This window comes from Psammomys obesus, unplaced genomic scaffold (genome assembly GCF_907164565.1).
Source record: "Psammomys obesus unplaced genomic scaffold, mPsaObe1.curated_primary_1811, whole genome shotgun sequence".
Classification (NCBI taxonomy): Eukaryota; Metazoa; Chordata; class Mammalia; order Rodentia; family Muridae; genus Psammomys; species Psammomys obesus.
The window spans coordinates 20,809-39,548 of record NW_026596094.1 but is presented as its reverse complement, the minus strand read 5'-3'; the positions used below and the strand labels follow the sequence as shown (position 1 = coordinate 39,548).

Below are 18,740 nucleotides of genomic sequence, written 5' to 3'. Positions count from 1 at the left end.
CATTCTACACGTCCTGAGATTATCCTGGATCCAGCCCAATAAGGTCTAGGAGCAAGTTCTATCACCGGCGCCCCCCCCCCCGACCCCTGGCAGAGAAACGCTGGCTCAGGGCTCAGGATCCGACTGAGAAGCCCCAACCCCTGCTGGCACTCCCCTGTGAGCACCTCCATAAACTTGCCCTAGCAGAGGGGAAGGTCAGAGGGGAAGGACAGAGAGGCAGCCTGCCAAGGACACAACACCCTCTCTCCAACTCACCCAGCGGCCCCTAGCAGAGAAACCCAAGCTCTGGATCTGAGGACACTCAACCCTACCCGGTACACTCTTGGGATCAGCAAACATAGATTCTAATGCTAGGCTACTTCTGGCAGAGAGATCTGGGCCCGGGATCTGGGATTGAGTACACTCATCCTAACTCTTTCCCGCGCCACCCAGGGACCAGTCAACATAACCCCTCCTGGCAGAGGGAAAGGACAAAGAGGCAGCACACAGGAAAGGTGGACACCGAGTCCTGCGGCCACAGTGTCACAGAGCTGACTGTTAGCCTGGCCGTGCACTTCCGAAGCAGGACCAAAACAGAGAGTAGTGAGCAAGGGGAACCCCTGTGCATTCCAAATGGTCCTGCAAGAGAGTGAGTGAACCTTCTAGGGAGAGTTTGCCCCAGACCCAGGGCCTCTCCACAGAAGCAACCAGACGAGTTCCCTGCTACCCACAACCCTAGTGTGGGCATCATAGGGATTCTTGGGATAGCGACCCCAACATTGAAGCCTCTGCCTTGCGGGTCCATCAGGGTAATCCAGGCAAACAATCCCTGGACCTCAGTCAGAACTGCGTAATAGTGGCTTGCAGGCCACTGCAATAGTCAGAGAATCCGCGCATGCACACTGCGCCCGCTAAAAGCACACGCGAATAGCGCCAGCATCACATTCCTTACTTAGGCAAAACTAAAAATACAGTGCACACTCCCAAAGCAGTGAACCTCTCTCATCTTCCTGAAAAAACAGTCCAGAAAACAGAAAGAGAGGACCATAGCCCAAACTACAATCTCAAGGAACAATCAGTGAGGATTATAAATAACCAGATGGCTAGAGGCAGACATAAGAACACTCCCAACAAAAATCAGGACATAATGACCTCACCAGCAACCCCACAAAAAAATGGACACTTCAATTCACTAGATATACAAGAAAGCGACCTCAAAACTATGTTTCTCCAGCTATTAGAGGCTCATAGAGATAAAATGAACAAAGCCCTTAGAGAAATAACCAAAGAAATCGAGACTAACCAAGAGGAAACAAATCGTGCTCTCAGAGAAATGACCACGAAAATTGAGGCAAACAGAGAAGAAATGCACAAAGCTCTCAAAGAAATGTCCACACAAATGAAGGCAAATAAAGAAGAAATAAACAAAGCTCTCATAGAAATACAGGCAATTATAGCAAAGAAGTAGAGGCACAATTAGTGATACATAGAGAGGAAATGGACAAAAAAATAGAAGATGTCATTGAAAAGCAGGAGTCCACATTCAAACAGATGAAGGAAATGGTGCAAGACATGAAAACAGAATTAGAATCAATAAAGAAAACACAAGTAGAGAAAAACCAGGAGCTGGAGAACATAGAGAAAAGATGAGGAACTACAAAGGTAAGCATCACCAACAGAATACAAGACATGGAAGAAAGAATCTCAGGAGCCGAAGATACACTTGCGGAAATTGACACGTCTCTCAAAGAAAAAATAAAATCAGAAAAGTTCCAAACACAAAACATCCAATCAAGGACACCATGAAAAGACAAAACCTAAGAATAATAGGAGTAGAAGAAAAAGAAGACATCAGGCTCAAAGGTCCAGAAAATATTTTCAAGAAAATTATAGAAGAAAACTTTCCCAACTTAAAGAAGGAGATGGCCATAAACATACAAGAGGCCTGCAGAACACCAAGTAGACTAGACCAGAAAAGAAATTCTTCACGTCACATCATAGTCAAAACACTGAACCTACAAAACAAAGAAAAAATTCTTAAAGCAGCAAGGGAAAAAGGCCAAGTAACATATGAAGGTAGACCTATCAGAATCACACCAGATTTCTCAACAGAAACTATGAAAGCCAGAAGGGTCTGGACAGAAATCATACAGTCCTTAAGGGACCACAGATTCCAACCCAGACTACTATACCCAGCAAAACTTTCAATCAACATAGACAGAGAATTCAAGATATTCCAAGACAAAACCAAATTTAAACAATATCTACATAGTAACCCAGCTCTACAGAAGTTACTAGAAGGGAAACTCCAAACCAAAGAAAACAACTACATCGAAGGAAACAGAGGAAATAGATAACTACACAACAAAAACACCAAAAGAAGACAAGCAATGAAACTCAGTGACACCACCAACACCACATCTAAAGTAAGTAACAATTGTTGGTCACTAGTTTCTATCAACATCAACGGACTCAACTCCCCAATTAAAAGACACAGACTAACAGAATGGTTGCGGAAACAGAGTCCATCATTCTGTTGCATCCAAGAAACACACCTATGCAACAAAGATAAACACTACCTCAGAGTAAAGGGTTGGAAAAATGTCTTTCAAGCAAATGGTCCCAGAAAACAAGCGGGAGTAGCCATCCTAATATCTAATAAAATAGAATTTCAACCCAAGTTAATCAAAAAAGATAAGGATGGCCACTATATTCTCATCAAAGGAAAAATCCACCAAGAGGACATCACAATTTGGAATATCTATGCCCCACATACAAGAGCACCTACATTCATAAATGAAACAATATTAAAGCTTAAATCACACATTGATCCTAAAACCCTAATAGTGGGAGACTTCAACACTCCACTCTCACCAAGGGACAGATCAACTAGACAGAAAACAAATAGGGAATTAAAAACACTTACAGAGACCCTAAATCAAATGGACCTAATAGACGTCTACAGATCTTTTCATCCAAAATCAAAAGAGTATACCTTCTTTTCAGCACCGCATGGAACCTTCTCCAAAATAGACCATATAGTTGGTCATAAAGAAAGCCTCAACAGATACAAAAAGATTGAAATAATCCCTTGTATTCTATCTGACCACCATGGACTTAAGCTGGACCTCAACAACAACAGAAATAACAAACAGCCTACACGCACATGGAAACTGAACAACTTGTTACTCAATGACAGCTGGGTTAAGGAAGAAATAAAGAAAGAAATTAAAGACTTCCTAGAATTCAATGAAAATGAAGGCACAACATACCCAAATTTATGGGACACATTGAAAGCAGTGCTCAGGGGAAAATTTATAGCACTAAGTGCCTGCAAGAAGAAATTTGTAACATCACATACAAACAACTTAATGGCCCAACTGGAAAACCTAGAAAAAAAAGAAGCAGATACACCCAAGAGGAGCAGAAGGCTGAAAATAATCAAACTCATGGCTGAAATCAATCAATTAGAAACAAATAAAACTATTCAAAGAATCAATGAAACAAAAAGCTGGTTCTTTGAGAAAATCAACAAGATACACAAACCCTTAGCCAAACTAACTAAAAAGCAGAGAGAATCTATCCAAATCAACAAAATCAGAGATGAAAAGGGTGACATAACTGCAGACACAAAGGAAATTCAATCATTAGGTCATACTACAAAAGCCTATATGCCACAAAGTTTGAAAACCTAAATGAAATGGACAATTTTCATGATAGATTCCATCTTCCAACATTAAGTCAAGAACAGGTAGAAAGACTGAAAAGCCCTATATCCCCCAAGGAAATTGAAGCAGTCATTCACAGTCACCCCTCCAAAAAAACCCCTGGGCCAGATGGTTTCAGCGCGGAATTCTACCAGACCTTCAAAGAAGTGCTCACACCAATTCTCCTCAAACTATTCCACAAAATAGAAACAGAAGGTACATTACCAAACTCATTCTATGAATCAACAGTCACCTTGATACCTAAACCACACAAAGACGCAACAAAAAAAGAGAACTTTAGACCTATCTCTCTTATGAACATTGATGCAAAAATACTTAATAAAATACTTGCAAACCGAATCCAAGAACAAATCAAAGATATCATCCACCATGACCAAGTAGGCTTCATTCCAGGCATGCAAAGGTGGTTCAACATACGGAAATCCATCAATGTAATCCACCACGTAAACAAACTGAAGGAGAAAAACCACATGATCATCTCCTTAGATTCTGAAAAAGCATTTGACAAAGTCCAACACCCATTCATGTCTAAAGTCTTGGAGAGATCAGGAATACAAGGCACATATCTAAACATAGTAAAGGCAATATACAGCAAACCTATAGCCAACATGAAACTCAATGGAGAGAAACTTAAATCAATCCCACTGAAATCAGGGACAATACAAGGCTGCCCACTCTCTCCATACCTCTTCAACATAGTACTTGAAGTCCTAGCCAGAGCAATAAGACAACTAAAGGAGATCAAGGGAATACAAATCGGAAAGGAAGAGGTCAACATGTCACTATTCGCAGATGATATGATAGTATATATGAGCGACCCCAAAAAGTCAACCAGAGAACTCCTCCAGCTGATAAACACCTTCAGCAAAGTGGCAGAATAAAAAATCAACTCAAAAAAATCAGAAGCCCTCATGTATACCAAAGACAAAATGGCCGAGAAAGAAATTAGGGAAACAAAACCCTTCACAATAGCCACTAATAACATAAAGTATCTTGGGGTGACACTAACCAAGCAAGTGAAAGACCTGTTTGAGAAAAACTTCAAGTCTGTGAAGAAAGAAATTGAAGAAGATCTCAGAAGATGGAAAGATCTCCCGTGCTCATGGATTGGTAGGATTAACATTGTGAAAATGACCATCCTGCCAAAAGCAATATACAGATTCAATGCAATTCCCATCAAAATACCAACCCAATTCTTTACAGACCTTGAAAAAAAGATTCTCAGCTTCATATGGAGAAACAAAAAACCCAGAATCTCCAAAACAATCCTGTTCAACAACAGATCATCTGGAGGTATCTCCATCCCCGATCTCAAGTTGTACTACAGAGCAATAGTAATAAAAACTGCATGGTATTGGCATAGAAACAGAAAGGAGGATCAATGGAACCGCATAGAAGACCCAGAAATAAACCCACACACCTATGAATACTCGATTTTTGACAAGGAAGCCAAAACCATTCAATGGAAAAAAGACAGCATCTTCAACAAATGGTGCTGGTCCAACTGGATGTCCACATGCAGAAAAATGAAAATAGATCTATATTTATCACCCTGCACAAAACTAAAGTCCAAGTGGATCAAAGACCTCAACATAAAACCAGATACTCTAAATCTGTTAGAAGAAAAAGTGGGGAACAGCCTAGAACTCATTGGCACAGGAGACAACTTCCTGAACAGAACACCAACAGCACAGGCTCTAAGAGCAACAATCAATTAATGGGAGCTCATGAAACTGAAAAGCTTCTGTAAAGCAAAGGACACTGTCATCAAAACAAAACAACTGCCTACAGATTGGGAAAGAATCTTCACTAACCCTTTATCTGACAGAGGACTAATATCGAGTATATACAAAGAACTAAAGAAGCTGAAAAGCAGCAAACCAAGTAATCCAATTAAAAAATGGGGAACAGAGCTAAACAGAGAATTTTCGACAGAGGAATATCAAATGGCAGAGAAACACTTAAAGAAATGCTCATCCTCATTAGCCATCAGGGAAATGCAAATCAAAATGACCCTGAGATATCACCTTACACCCATCAGAATGGTCAAGATGAAAAACTCAAGGGACAACACATGCTGGAGAGGTTGTGGAGAAAGGGGTACCCTCCTCCACTGCTGGTGGAAATGTAAACTGGTACAACCACTCTGGAAATCTATCTGGTGCTTTCTAAGACAATTAGGAATAGTGCTTCCTTAAGACCCAGCTATACCACTGCTAGGTATATACCCAAAGTTTGCTCAAGTACACAAAAGGGATATTTGCTCAACCATGTTTATAGCAGCTTTATTTGTAATAGCAAGAACCTGGAAACAACCCAGATGTCCACCAACGAAGGAATGGGTACAGAAATTGTGGTATTTTTACACAATGGAATACTACTCAGCAATCAAAAAGGAGGAAATCATGAAATTTGCAGGCAAATGGTGGGGTCTAGAAAAGATCATCCTGAGTGAAATATCCCAGAAGGAGAAAGACAAACACGGTATATACTCACTTATATAGACCTATAAGATATGATAAACATAATGAAATCTATACACCTAAAAAAGATAATAAAGAGAACGGACATGGGGTAAGATTATCAATCCTCGTTTAGAAAGACAGATGGGATGTGCATTGAATGTATGACAGGAGTCTACTGAGCACATTTGAAAGACTCTAACTAGCAGTGTTTTCAAAGCAAAGACTCATGACCAAACCTTCGGCAGAGTACAGGGAATCATTAGAAAGAAGGGGAGTTAGTCTGATGAGGAAAGGATAGGAGCTCCACAAGGACAAAATATATCTGGGTACAGGGTCTTTTCTGAGACTGACATGCAACCAAGGACCATGTATGAATGTAACCTAGAACCGCTACTCTGATGTAGCCTGTGGTAGCTCAGTAACCAGTAGGTTTCCCATAGTGAGGGGAGCAAGGACTATTTCTAACAGGAACTCAATGACTGGCTCTTTGGCCTCCCCACCCCCCAAGGATAGGAGCAGTCCTGTTAGGCCACAGAGGAGAGCTTTGCAGCCAGTACTGAAGATATCTGATAAAACAGGATCAGATGAATGGGAAGGAGATTCCCCCTATTAGTGGACTTGGCAAGGGGCATGGTGGAGATGAGGGAGGGAGGGAGGGCCTGGGAAGGAATGAGGGACCGGACATGGCTGGGATACAGAGTTAATAAAATGTAACTGATAAGAAAAAAATAAAATTCAAAAAAAATATCATCTGTAGAGATGATAAACATAAGCAGAAAAGTGGCAGGACACAAAATTGGTTCAAAACAATCAGTAGCCTTCCTGTATACAAAAGAAAAATGGGCAGAGAAAAAAACTACGGAAACAATAGTCTTCAAAATACCCACAAAAAATACAATGTATGTTGGTGTAACCCTAAATAAGCAAGTAAAAGACTTATATGGGGAAAAAAAAACTTCAAGTCTCTGAAAAGAAAATAAAGAAGATAAAAGATGGAAAGATTCACCATACTGATGACTCAGTACGATTAACATAGGAAAATAACCATCTTACCAAAACCACTATACAGATTCAATGCAATACCAACACAACTTACCAGCATCACTCTTTACAGACCTTGAAAGAAAAATTCTGAATATTATATGGAAAAAAACAGACAAGCTAAACAACCCTCTACAATTAAAGATCTTCTGGAGGTATCCCGATCCCTGATCTCAAGCTGCATTGTAGAGCAACAGAAATAAAAACTGCATCATACTTACATAGAAACAGATTGGTGGTCAATGAATTCAAAACAAAGACCCAGAAATACATGCAAACACCTATAGACAACTGATATTTGACAAAGATGCCAAAACTATATAATGGGGAAAAAAAGATTGCATCTTCAAAAAAAATTCTCATCCAGGATGGCAAATGTAATAGATACTGGAAATGGTTGAAGACAGGAAACAGGATGGGAGGTTCTCATAAATATCCTCTGAAAGGCTCCAACCAGCATAGGATTGAAGCATATGCTAAGACTTACAGCCACTTTGGTTAGAGGGCAGGAAGTCATAGGAAAGAGTGGAGGAATTGAAGGAACCAGAATGGACAGGAGCTCCACAACAACATGAAAAAAATCTGAGTCCAAGGGGGCCACAGAGACTGATGCACCAACCAAGGACCATGCATGAAGAGCACATAGAACACCTGCTCAGAAGTAGCCTATAGGCACCTCTGTCTCCATGTGGGGTCCCTAGTAAGGAAAGCAGAAGCTTTCTCTGACATGGACTCTGTAGCCTGCTCTTTGATCACTTCCCCTTGGTAGGGGACATTGCCAGACCACAGAGAAAAAGATGCAGACAGTCTTAATGGCACTTGAGAGGCTGGGGTCAAATGGTAGGGGTAGAAGTCTCCCCCTTTCTGAGAAATAGAAGAGGACAATAGGGAAAAAGAGAGAGGGTGGGTGGGACCAAGAAGAGACAAGGGAAGGGTTTACAACTGTGATGAAAAGTGAATAATTATAAAAATAAATTTAAATTTAAAAAATGAGTTAAGACTCACTATCAGAATACAAAACAAGCAAGAGAGAATTTCAAGTCTTGAAAACAAGGTAGATAAAGTAATTTTCTCAAAGAAAACCACTATGTCTAAAACAATATCCAGACACAAAAAATGAATAAAATCTGATACACTATCAAAAGACCAACCCTATGAATAGTGGGGATAAGGAAAGAAAGCAATCAGGTCAAGAGCACAGAAAATACTTTCAACAAAAACATACAAGAATATTCCTCTACTCTAAACAATGAGATTCCTGTCAAGCAATATACAAGACTCAGACAGAATAACAAATAAACTAAAACAGAAAAGAATTTTTCACAACACATAGCCATTATAACATGCAACATATGGAGGGGAGGGTCATTAAAGGATTCAAGGGGAAAAGACAAATTCACATATAGAGCAGGACCATTAAAAGAACACTTCATTTCTCAGTGAAGCCCTTAAAACAAAGGTCCTGTAAGGATATTCTACAAACTCTGAGAGACCACAGGTTCCAACCAACACTATTGTACTCAACAAATCTATCAAAAACAAGGGACACAGGAAAAAAAAAAAAAAACATTCCACAATGACATGAACCTGCAGTTGTAAGAATAAGGAATGATGAAATGTCATAAGGAAGAAGCACAGGAGGAAGAATTAAGAAGACAAAAGGGAAAGTTGGGAACAGGAAGGCTTCCATAAATAAATGCCTATGTCAAGGAAGTTTATTAATAAATATAGTATCTACTATAATATTGAATGGAGGTTTTGGATCCATGTGAGAAGAGAGCTAAATCAGACATGGTTGGCAAAGAAAATACAGGAAAAGTCAGTCACAACTGCCCTTCAGAGGAAAAAGTCCACTTCCCAAGGACTGAAACCTTGACCCCTTCAAAGTTCAGGCTCCATGTTCAGACTGGACCTTGCCAAAAATACCTTGGACAACAACACAGAACAAATACACATGTACTCTCTTTGTGCTTTCTTGAGGGCCTCAGAGAGAGCATTGGTTCTATTTATCTCTCAAAGTGCACCCTGTTTGTTTGTTTGTTTTTTAATTTTAAGGCCTTATGTATGTACATGTATTTAAATCTATAAAAGCCTCCAAGATCCCATAAACCAGCAAATGTGTTCAAATATTTACAAAGACTAATTAGCACAAATACTCTAAGCATTATACTGAATGAATGCTGACAGTTCTTAAAGGGATTTAATCTTTACAGCTTGAATAATAAATCTTTGGACAACTCTGAAGGAATTGAATGCAAGATGACCACTGCCCAGGTCAATTACCAATTGCTTGAGGATTCTTAATCTAAACTAATAATCTCATGATTCTGTATTCTTTGTAAGTGATTTGAAATTCTATCAAATTTTATACAGATACATTATAGCCTAAAGGCTTAACATGGACATATCTAAACATATGACACTGTAAACTTTCATTGTTGCTTCCTCCTTGTACTGTATCCAATCAGTGCAACACCATAACTTCTAAATCCCTTCAGTTAGCTTCTCACTTTTTATCAATAAGCACCTGAGCTGCAAACACTATGGAAGAATGGAGGCCATCACTTTATTAACTTTCTACTGAAGGATGAATCAATCAGTCGTGCATAACAGATTTCAGGCAGAAGGGGATGTGTGCAGGCCAAGGGCAGTGTGTGCTGCAGGCAGGTGGTGAGACTCTCAAGGATGTTTGTGTTGGAGGCTGAAGCACTGTGGGAGGATAGTCATAATGCTGCTGACAGTAGTAAACTGCCAGGTCTTCAGCCTGCACACTGCTGATGCTGAGAGTGAAATCTGTCCCAGATCCACTGCCTGTGAAGCAATCAGGGACCCCAGTGTGTTGATTGGATGCATAAGAGATTAGCAATTTAGGAGGCTGCACTGATTTCTGTTGGTACCAAGCTACATAGTTATCCACATTCTGACTGGACTTGCAGATTAGGGTGATCCTGTCCCCTACAGATGTAGACATGACTTTGGGAGACTGGGTCATCACAATGTTCCCCTGGGCAGCTGCAATCAGAAATAGACAGTGAGAATACACATATACACACAAGGAGTTCCTGATACAAATTTTGGGATCAAATGCCTTCCCTAATGGCATTGCCTGCATACTATTGGATCCCTATGGTAAATAGATATTTCTCTACAAATGAACTATTTTGATAACATTCTGATACTCATTAATGTCTCACCAGACATCCAGAGGAGCAGGAATATGAAGACCTGGGGCTGTGATTCCATCTTGGTGCTCCTGCTTCTCTGATGCTTTTCAATTCTCACTGCAAAGGCCCAGGTTATAAATGATGGGCAGCTGGGCTGTCTTTTAGGGACCTATGTAAAGTAGTCATCAAATGAGAAAGTAAATAGCCTGGGTACTGTAGTGTGAGACAATCCAGGTTAAATCTATGGCCAAAAATATCATCAAAGCAAGTAAGCAACCACTGGGGTAAAAAGTCTACATAGAAGCTCAAGGACCAACTTCGAGCTCTCAAACCAAAAATATAGAGATGTGCTCATGAGAGATTTTCATAAAAAAATCAAAACCCTTTATAGCAAATTAATTTTACAGGACTAATACTAGAAAAACCTTTGATCACACTCCTGAGAAAACAATAAACATCCAGATCAAGAAAAGCAGAAAAAAAAAAAAAAACAGAAGAAAGGAGAAGAGGTGGTGAGAGAAAGGAAGGAAAGAAGAGGGTGGAGAGAAGAGAAATCTGGATTGGGGAGGGAAGGGAAATGTGAAGAGAAGAGAAGTATTGGAGAAGATAAGGAAGGATAAACATTAAAACAGAAAGCTTTAGAGTAGAGTGCCAGATCAGTAATTAAGAGCATTTGTTTCTCTTGTAGAAAATACAGAGTGAGGTTTCCAGGTCTCTACATTTGAGAGCAGATAGGGAGAATTCAGAGTGGTTTGTGATCCATGAGAGAGAGGCAGAGGTGGACATATGGTTTAATAACAACATATTTCATGTAGCCTCTCATTTATGTATCCTATATTTTGAACATAATTATATTAACATGAACACAATTGTAGTGGGAGTATAGAAGGGGAAACAGTGAGGGAAGGAAACCTGTGGTAAATGATACATGGAACAGAGAGAAAAAGGAGGGTAAAGAGTTTGTCTTCTTTAGGATTACTATTGCTATGATAAAACATCATGACAAAAAGCAACTTAAAAGTATGGGGAAATGTATGCTTCTTACACTTCCAGGTAACAGTCCACCACTGAGGGAAGTCAGGGCTAGGATTCAAACAGAGAAGGAACCCCAGAGGCAGAAGCTGAGCAGAGGCCATGGAGGAGTGCTGCTTATGGATTCCTCCTCAGGGCTTGCTCAGGATGCTCTGTGGCAGAACCCAGGGTCACCGTCAATGGCTGCATCACCTACAAGGACTGGATCTTCCCCCATCAATCTCTAATTAGGAAAATTCCCGACAGACTTGCCCAATACGCAGTAGTACTAAAGCATTTTCTCAATTGAGGTTTGTCCTTTCTCAGATGATTCTAGTTGATGTCAATTTGATATAAAATCTCATTAGCAGTGGGTATAACTAGGGTTGTATAGCATAACCTTGAAAGAAGATTGCTTTCATAAAGTTCAACATTATGTGTAATGAGTATAGGCCAGGACAGTTAATTTTTCATCAAGTATAGGATGACAAGCAGGGTAAGTTGGCAGATGCTCTCTGGGCTCTGCTGTTTTCCATGTGTGTTCTATCCATATGCAGAACACATGAAGTCTGTGGGATTTAGACAGGTGAATGTGTATCAGTTTCATTGTTTACTTATTCAATGTCTGCCACAAATTTGATGTATTCCTACTTAGGTCAAGTGTATATTTATGTAAAATAATTGCTTGTGATTTCTGTGAGTGCATTCAGTTTAACTAAATAACACAGACAAAAACAAATTATATATACAGGTAATATATATTCATAGGTAATATCAGAAGTTCAATAAAGTAAGATGAAATTTAAAGATTATCTATGCAAAGAATAAGGATGATTAATATGAAAAGAAAAAATTTAATTGTTTCCAAACTACTTATTCTGCTAATGAACACAGCCATAAAAACAAGAATATTTTTGTCCAATCACCTTTAAAATCATGCTATCAAGAAGGGCAAAAGTAGTGGGAAATAAATATTTCATCTTGACTCAAAGTAGTATCTCCCATAAAAGATTAAAGGACATGTTGGCCCTTGAATGCTCTCCTAGACTTTCAATTCTAGTTGAGTATAGCAAGGATCACTGATCCTTGGACAGAGAGGGGAATGTTTCTTATCCGAATGTGGGTGCCCTTCTATTTGGGGCATAGATGTTCAGGATTTTGATGTCGTCTTGGTGGATTTTTTTCCTTAATGGGAATGAACTGCCCATCTCCATCTCTTTTAATTAATTTTAGTTGAAAGTCTATTCTATTAGATATTAGCATGGCAACTCCAACTTGCTTTTTAGGCCCGTTTGCTTGGAAAAACTTTTTCCAGCCCTTTAGTCTGAGGTAGTATTGATCTTTGTTATCTATCTGTGTTTCTTGAATGCAACAGAACGTTGAAATCTGTTTCTACAACCATTCTGTTAGCTTGTGTTTTTTTATTCGAGAGTTGAGTCTATTAATGTTGATAGATATTAGTGACCAATGAGTGTTACTTCCTTTTATTGTGGATTTGGCGATGATAGTATGTTCGTGCTCTTGTTTTCTTTTGGTTTTGCTGTTGGGAAGTTATCCATATCCTGTGTTTTCCTTGTATATAGTTGAACTCATTGGGTTGAAGTTTCCTTTATTCTATCTTCTGTGGAGCTGTGTTGATTCATAGATATTGTTTAAATTTAGTTTGTGATGGAACATCTTGTTTTCTCCATCTATAGTGATTGAAAATTTTGCTGGGTATAGTCATCTGGCTTGGCATTTGTGGTCTCTTAGTGTCTACATGACATCTGCCCAGGTCCTTATGACTTTCACAATCTCTTTTGAGAAGTCAGATATGATTCTGATAAGTCTACCTTTACATGTTACTTGATCTTTTCCCTTGACAATTTTAATATTCTTTCTTTGTTCTCTATATTTACTGTTTTGATTATTATGTGATGGGAGGAATTTCTCTTCTGGTTTACTGTATTTAATATTCTGTAAGCCTCCTGAGGGTATGTTCTGTAAGCTTTTTGTATGCATCTTTTTTTTAGGTTAAGGGAATTTTCTTATATAACTTTCTTGAAAATATTTTCTGGAACTGGAGTCTGGAATCTTTTTTTTAATCTTTTTTATGTCTTTTCATGGTGTCTTTGATTTTTTGGATGTTTTGTGTCAGGAACTTTTCTGATTTAATATTTCTTTGAGAGATGTATCAATTTCTTCAGTTGTATCTTCATCACCTGAGATTCTCTCCTCCATCTCTTGTATTCTGTTTTTTATGCTTACCTCTATAGTTCCTGATCTCTTCTCTAAGTTTTCCACATCCAAAGTTTTCTAGTTTGCTTTTTTAATTTATTCTAATTTTGTTTTCAGTTCATGAACTGTTTTATACATTTCCTTCACCTGTTTGATTGTGGTTTCCTGTATGCTCTTGATGGCCTCTATTTGTTTGAGTGTATTTTCTTGTATCTCTTTGAGACACTTATTTGTTTCTTATTTATATGCCACTAATAACTGCATAATCATAGATATAAGTTCATTTTCCTGTGTTTCAGCTGCATTAGAACATCCATTGTACTTTAGTGTTTCTGATGGAGCTATGATGGCCTACTTTCTGTGGATTTTGTTCTTGTACTGGCCTTCAGCCTTCTCGGTGTCCATAGCCTTAGTGGTTTGTTCCTTGAACCTGGACCTATGACTGGATCTGCCTGTCTGTGTGTGGAGTACTATTCATGATAATGAGAGAGGTCCAGGGAAGCACAAATGGGTGCTGGTGTTTTGGAAGCAGCCATGCTGGGGTGGGTGTTTCAGAAGGCAGGGCTCTCAGGGATGGGTGCCTTGAAGGGCAGGGCTCAGGTGTCTCAGGTGGTTGTTGAGGGGTCACTGGTATCTCAAGTGGAAGCTTCAGGGGAGCTCATGTTGCAAATACAGGGGATCTGGTGACTCAGAGGCAGCTGAGCTGCAGCTCACAGGCCAATCAGACACTGTAAGCTAGGGCTGAACTTCCACCAGCTGCTTGCTGTGCAGCCACAGTCTAGGACAGTAATTTTTGGTGAGGTAACCCATTCCTGGCACTGAGGTTCTTCTCTAATAACCCATGTCTTCTGAGAGCATGCTTGCTAGCTAAATTGGGCTACTTCTTGAAAACTCCAATTTTACATATATTTTAATTAATGTGCAAACTACTAAGATTAATGTTTTCGAGGACCCAACCCTACTACTCCTTTCCCTAATACTTCTTTTCTCATTTCCACTTAAACATTTACCTCCCAATATTTCCCCATCCTTCATTTTTATATCACTTGTATTATATTATATCCTCCTATTTTTAACTTTAAATGCAAAAATCACAGGTTTACAAGTAGCTTCTTCATCTATACTTTTCATCTATACTTCTTCATCTATACATTCTGTTCTTTCATTTCCCCATTGTTTCCCTCTAATACTTACTAGAACCCTTCTGACTCTACCATCGTCCTTTTCTACTTTCATTTACCCTATATGCTACTATTTTTCTTCCCTAAATGGATGCCCCACCAAAAGCCCATTTCTAGTTTTCTAGAAGCTATGTGCACTCCCTGAAATCACAGAATATAAAAGGTTTGAAGCTAAGACCCTCAAATGAGAGAATACATATGGGGTTTGTGTTCTGGGAACCTGATGGAATCAGCATTATTTTTTTCATTTCATCCACTCATTTTAAAATTTTGTATCTCATTTTACTTTATAGCTGAGTAAAAATGATGCTGCATTCTGAACATGACATGGCTATTGCATACATTGACTCATAGTAGCTGTTGTTTCCTGCACATTATCAAGCCAGTCAAAATTCTTGTAAGATGATAAATTGGCAGTTGATGTCTGCTGAGAGAGGGAGAGTCACTCCCATTTGGAGGAAGGCAAGTCATGTCTTCATGGGTGGTGACATGGCTATATGGACAGCACTAACCAGACAGGGGGAATTATCAATAATAAACAAAAGTGGCATAAACCTGGAAGGAGAATGGAACAGGGAGGAGTTGGAACAAGTGGTGTACAGATATGATCAGTACACTGTATATGAATGCCTGGAACCCTAAAAAATGAAAAAAAAAACTATTTAAAAAAATAAAGGATATTGAGGATTGAGGAGCTGAAAGAAGCATAATAAATGACTACAAATCAAGGTAAAACTTAATAACAAGAGGAAGAATGTGAAGCACTTAGCTTTGCATTTCCAGTTCCATAACCTCCAGACTAAGACATTTTGGGAGAAGCTAGCATGCTAGTACATGTTATAAATCACAGATATCCTTGAAATGTTTGCAATACATATGCCCAAATAATACAAAAATAAAAAATAAAAATAAGGCAATTTCCAGAAAACTAGGAGAACTTATGTAAATTAAATAAAATAAGAAAAAAAGAAAAACGCCAAGAGTGGTAGCTCATTCTTTAATCCCCAGTGCTCTGGAGGCAGAAGCAGACAAGCATCTGTGTGTTCAAGGCTAGGCTGTTTACATAGTGAGCTCCAGGCCAGCTAGAGCTACATAGTGACACCTTGTCTCAAACACAGAAAAAAACAAATAAATCTTAGGGTAAAGGTGTTACCTGGTGTAGAAAAACTCTGATTCTAAACGGGTTTGCCACTTGAAGTTTCACCATGCTTCAGTGAGAAACTGGGCAACAGAAATTGAATTGTTTTCTTTTTTTCTCCATTTGATGAGGGTAAGTCACAGTTGAAGAGAAGCAAAACTGGGATTACTAAAAGGGAGTGTGATCATGAATTATGGTGTGAAATTCCCAAATAATCAATAAAAATATTATGAAATGAAAGTGTATTAGCCAGCATCTGAAAGTCGGATCATTATCAATGCTTTTTTTGTGTGTATATGTGTAAGTCTTTTTTTTTTTTTATTAATTACACTTTATTCACTTGGTACCCAGCCATAAACCCCTCCCTCCTCCCTTCCTAATCCCACCTTCACTCCCCCTTCTTCACGGATGCCCCTTCCCAAATCACTGATAGGGGAGGTCCCCCCCTCCTTCCTTCTGATTCTAGTCTATCAGATCTCATCAGGAGTGGATGCATTGTCATCTTTTGTGGCCTGGTAAGGGTGCTCCCCCCTAAGGGGGAGGTGATCAAAGAGCATGCCAATCAGTTCATGTCAGAGGCAGTCCCTCTTCCCATTACTATGGAACCCACATGGACACTAAACTGCCATGGGCTGTATACATCTGTGCAGGCAGTCTAGGTTATCTCCATGCATGACACTTGGTTGGAGTATCAATCTCTGGAAAGACCCCTGTGTTCAAATTTTTTGGTTCTGTTGCTCTCCTTGTAGAGTTCCTGTCCTTTCCAGATCTTACTATTTACCCCTTCTTTCATAAGATTACATGAACTCTGCCCAACAGTTAACCATAAGTCTCAGCATATACTTTGATAGTCTGCAGGGAAGAGCCTTTCAGAGGCCCTCTGTGGCAGGTTCCTAACTTGTTTCCTGTTTTCTTCTTCTGATGTCCATCCTCTTTTCCTTTCAGGATTTGGGATTGAGCATTTTAGTCAGGGCCCTCCCTCTTAATTATTTTCTTTAGATATACAGATGTTAGTAGGTTTATCTTATATTATATGTCTATATGAGTGAGTATATACCATGTGTGTTTTTCTGCTTCTGGGACAGCTCACTCAGGATGATCCTTTCCAGTTCCCACCATTTACGAGCAAATTTCATGATTTCCTTATTTTTCATTGCTGAGTAATATTCCATTATGTAGATGTACCACTATTTCTGCATCCATTCTTCAGGTGAGGGGCATCTGGGATGTTTCCAGCTTCTGGCTATTACAAATAAAGCTGCTACAAACATGGTTGAGCAAATGTCTTTATTGTGTACTTGAGCCTCTTTTGTGTATATGCCTAGGAGTGGTATGGCTGCATCTTGAGGAAGCGATATTCCTCTCTGTCTGAGAAAGCGCCAGATGGATTAACAATGCGTTAAATTACTTTATTTTTAAATGAGTGTGGAATGTTTCCTTTAAGTTTATGCCATTGTCTAACTAAAAAATTTATTAAACCTGAAAAACATTTTGAAGAAATACTAGCAGCAGGATGAACATCGATGCAAAAATACTCAACAAAATACTTGCAAACCGAATCCAAGAACACATCAAAGATAACATACACTACGACCAAGTAAGCTTCATCCCAGGCATGCACCGGTGGTTCAATATACAGAAATCCATCAATGTTATCTACCACATAAACAAACTGAAGGAGAAAAATGACATGATCATCTCCTTAGATGCAGAAAAGGCATTTGACAAATACCAACATCCATTTCTGTTTAAAGTATTGGAGAGATCAGGGATACAAGGCACATACCTGAACAGAGTAAAGGCAACATACAGCAAGCCTATAGCCAATATCAAACTCAATGGAGAGAAACTTAAAGCAATTCCACTGAAATCAGGGACAAGGCAAGGCTATACACTCTCTCCATATCTCTTCAACATTGTTCTTGAAGTCCTTGCTACGGCAATAAGTAAATTAAAGGAGATCAAGGAGATACAAATTGGAAAGGAAGAAGTCAAAGTATCACTATTTGCAGGAGATATGATAGAATACCTGAGTGACCCCAAAAATTCTACCAGGGAACTCCTACAGCTGAGTAATACCCTCAGCAAAGTGGCTGGATACAAAATTAACTCAAAAAAAGCAGTAGCCCTCCTGTATACAAGACAAAAGGGCTGAGAAAGAAATTAGAAACAACACCCTTCACAATAGCCACAAAGGACATAGAGTACCTTGGTGTGAACTTAACCCAGCAAATCAAAAACTTGTATGAAAAAAATTTCCAGTCTCTGAAGAAAAAATTAGAAGATATGACAACATGGAAAGTTGTCCCATGTTCATGGCTTGGCAGGCTTAATATAATAAAAATGGCCATCTAACCAAAAGCAATCTACAGATTCAATGCAATTCCCATCAAATTACCAACACAATTCTTACAGACCTTAAATGAAAAATTCTCACCTTCATATGAAACATAAACCCAGAATTGCTAAAACAATTCTTGACAATAAAAGATCTTCAGAAGGTATCTCCATCTCTGATCTCAAGCTGTACTATAGAGCAACAATATGAAAAACTGCATGGTACGAGCAGAGAAACAGAATGGTGGATCAATGCAATCGAATAAAAGACCCTGACATAAATCCACACATTTATGGACAGCTAATTTTTGAAAAAGAGGCCAAAACTATTCAATTGAAAAAAGACAGCATCTTCAACAAATGGTGCTGGTCTAACTGGATTTCTACATATAGAAAAATGCATATAGATCCATACTTATCACCCTGCAAAAAACTAAAGTCCACGTGGATCAAAGACCTCAACATAAAACCAGACATAC

General features: G+C 39.0%; 1 gene segment (V, D, J or C); it reads right to left on the bottom strand.

The window, feature by feature from the left end:
- Nucleotides 1-9,809: 9,809 nt before the first annotated feature.
- Nucleotides 9,810-10,456, bottom strand: LOC129691842 (immunoglobulin kappa variable 4-1-like). The segment is given in 2 exon segments: nt 9,810-10,225; nt 10,408-10,456. Coding segments are annotated over 2 exon segments (465 nt in total).
- Between the last annotated feature and the right edge of the window lie 8,284 nt (nt 10,457-18,740).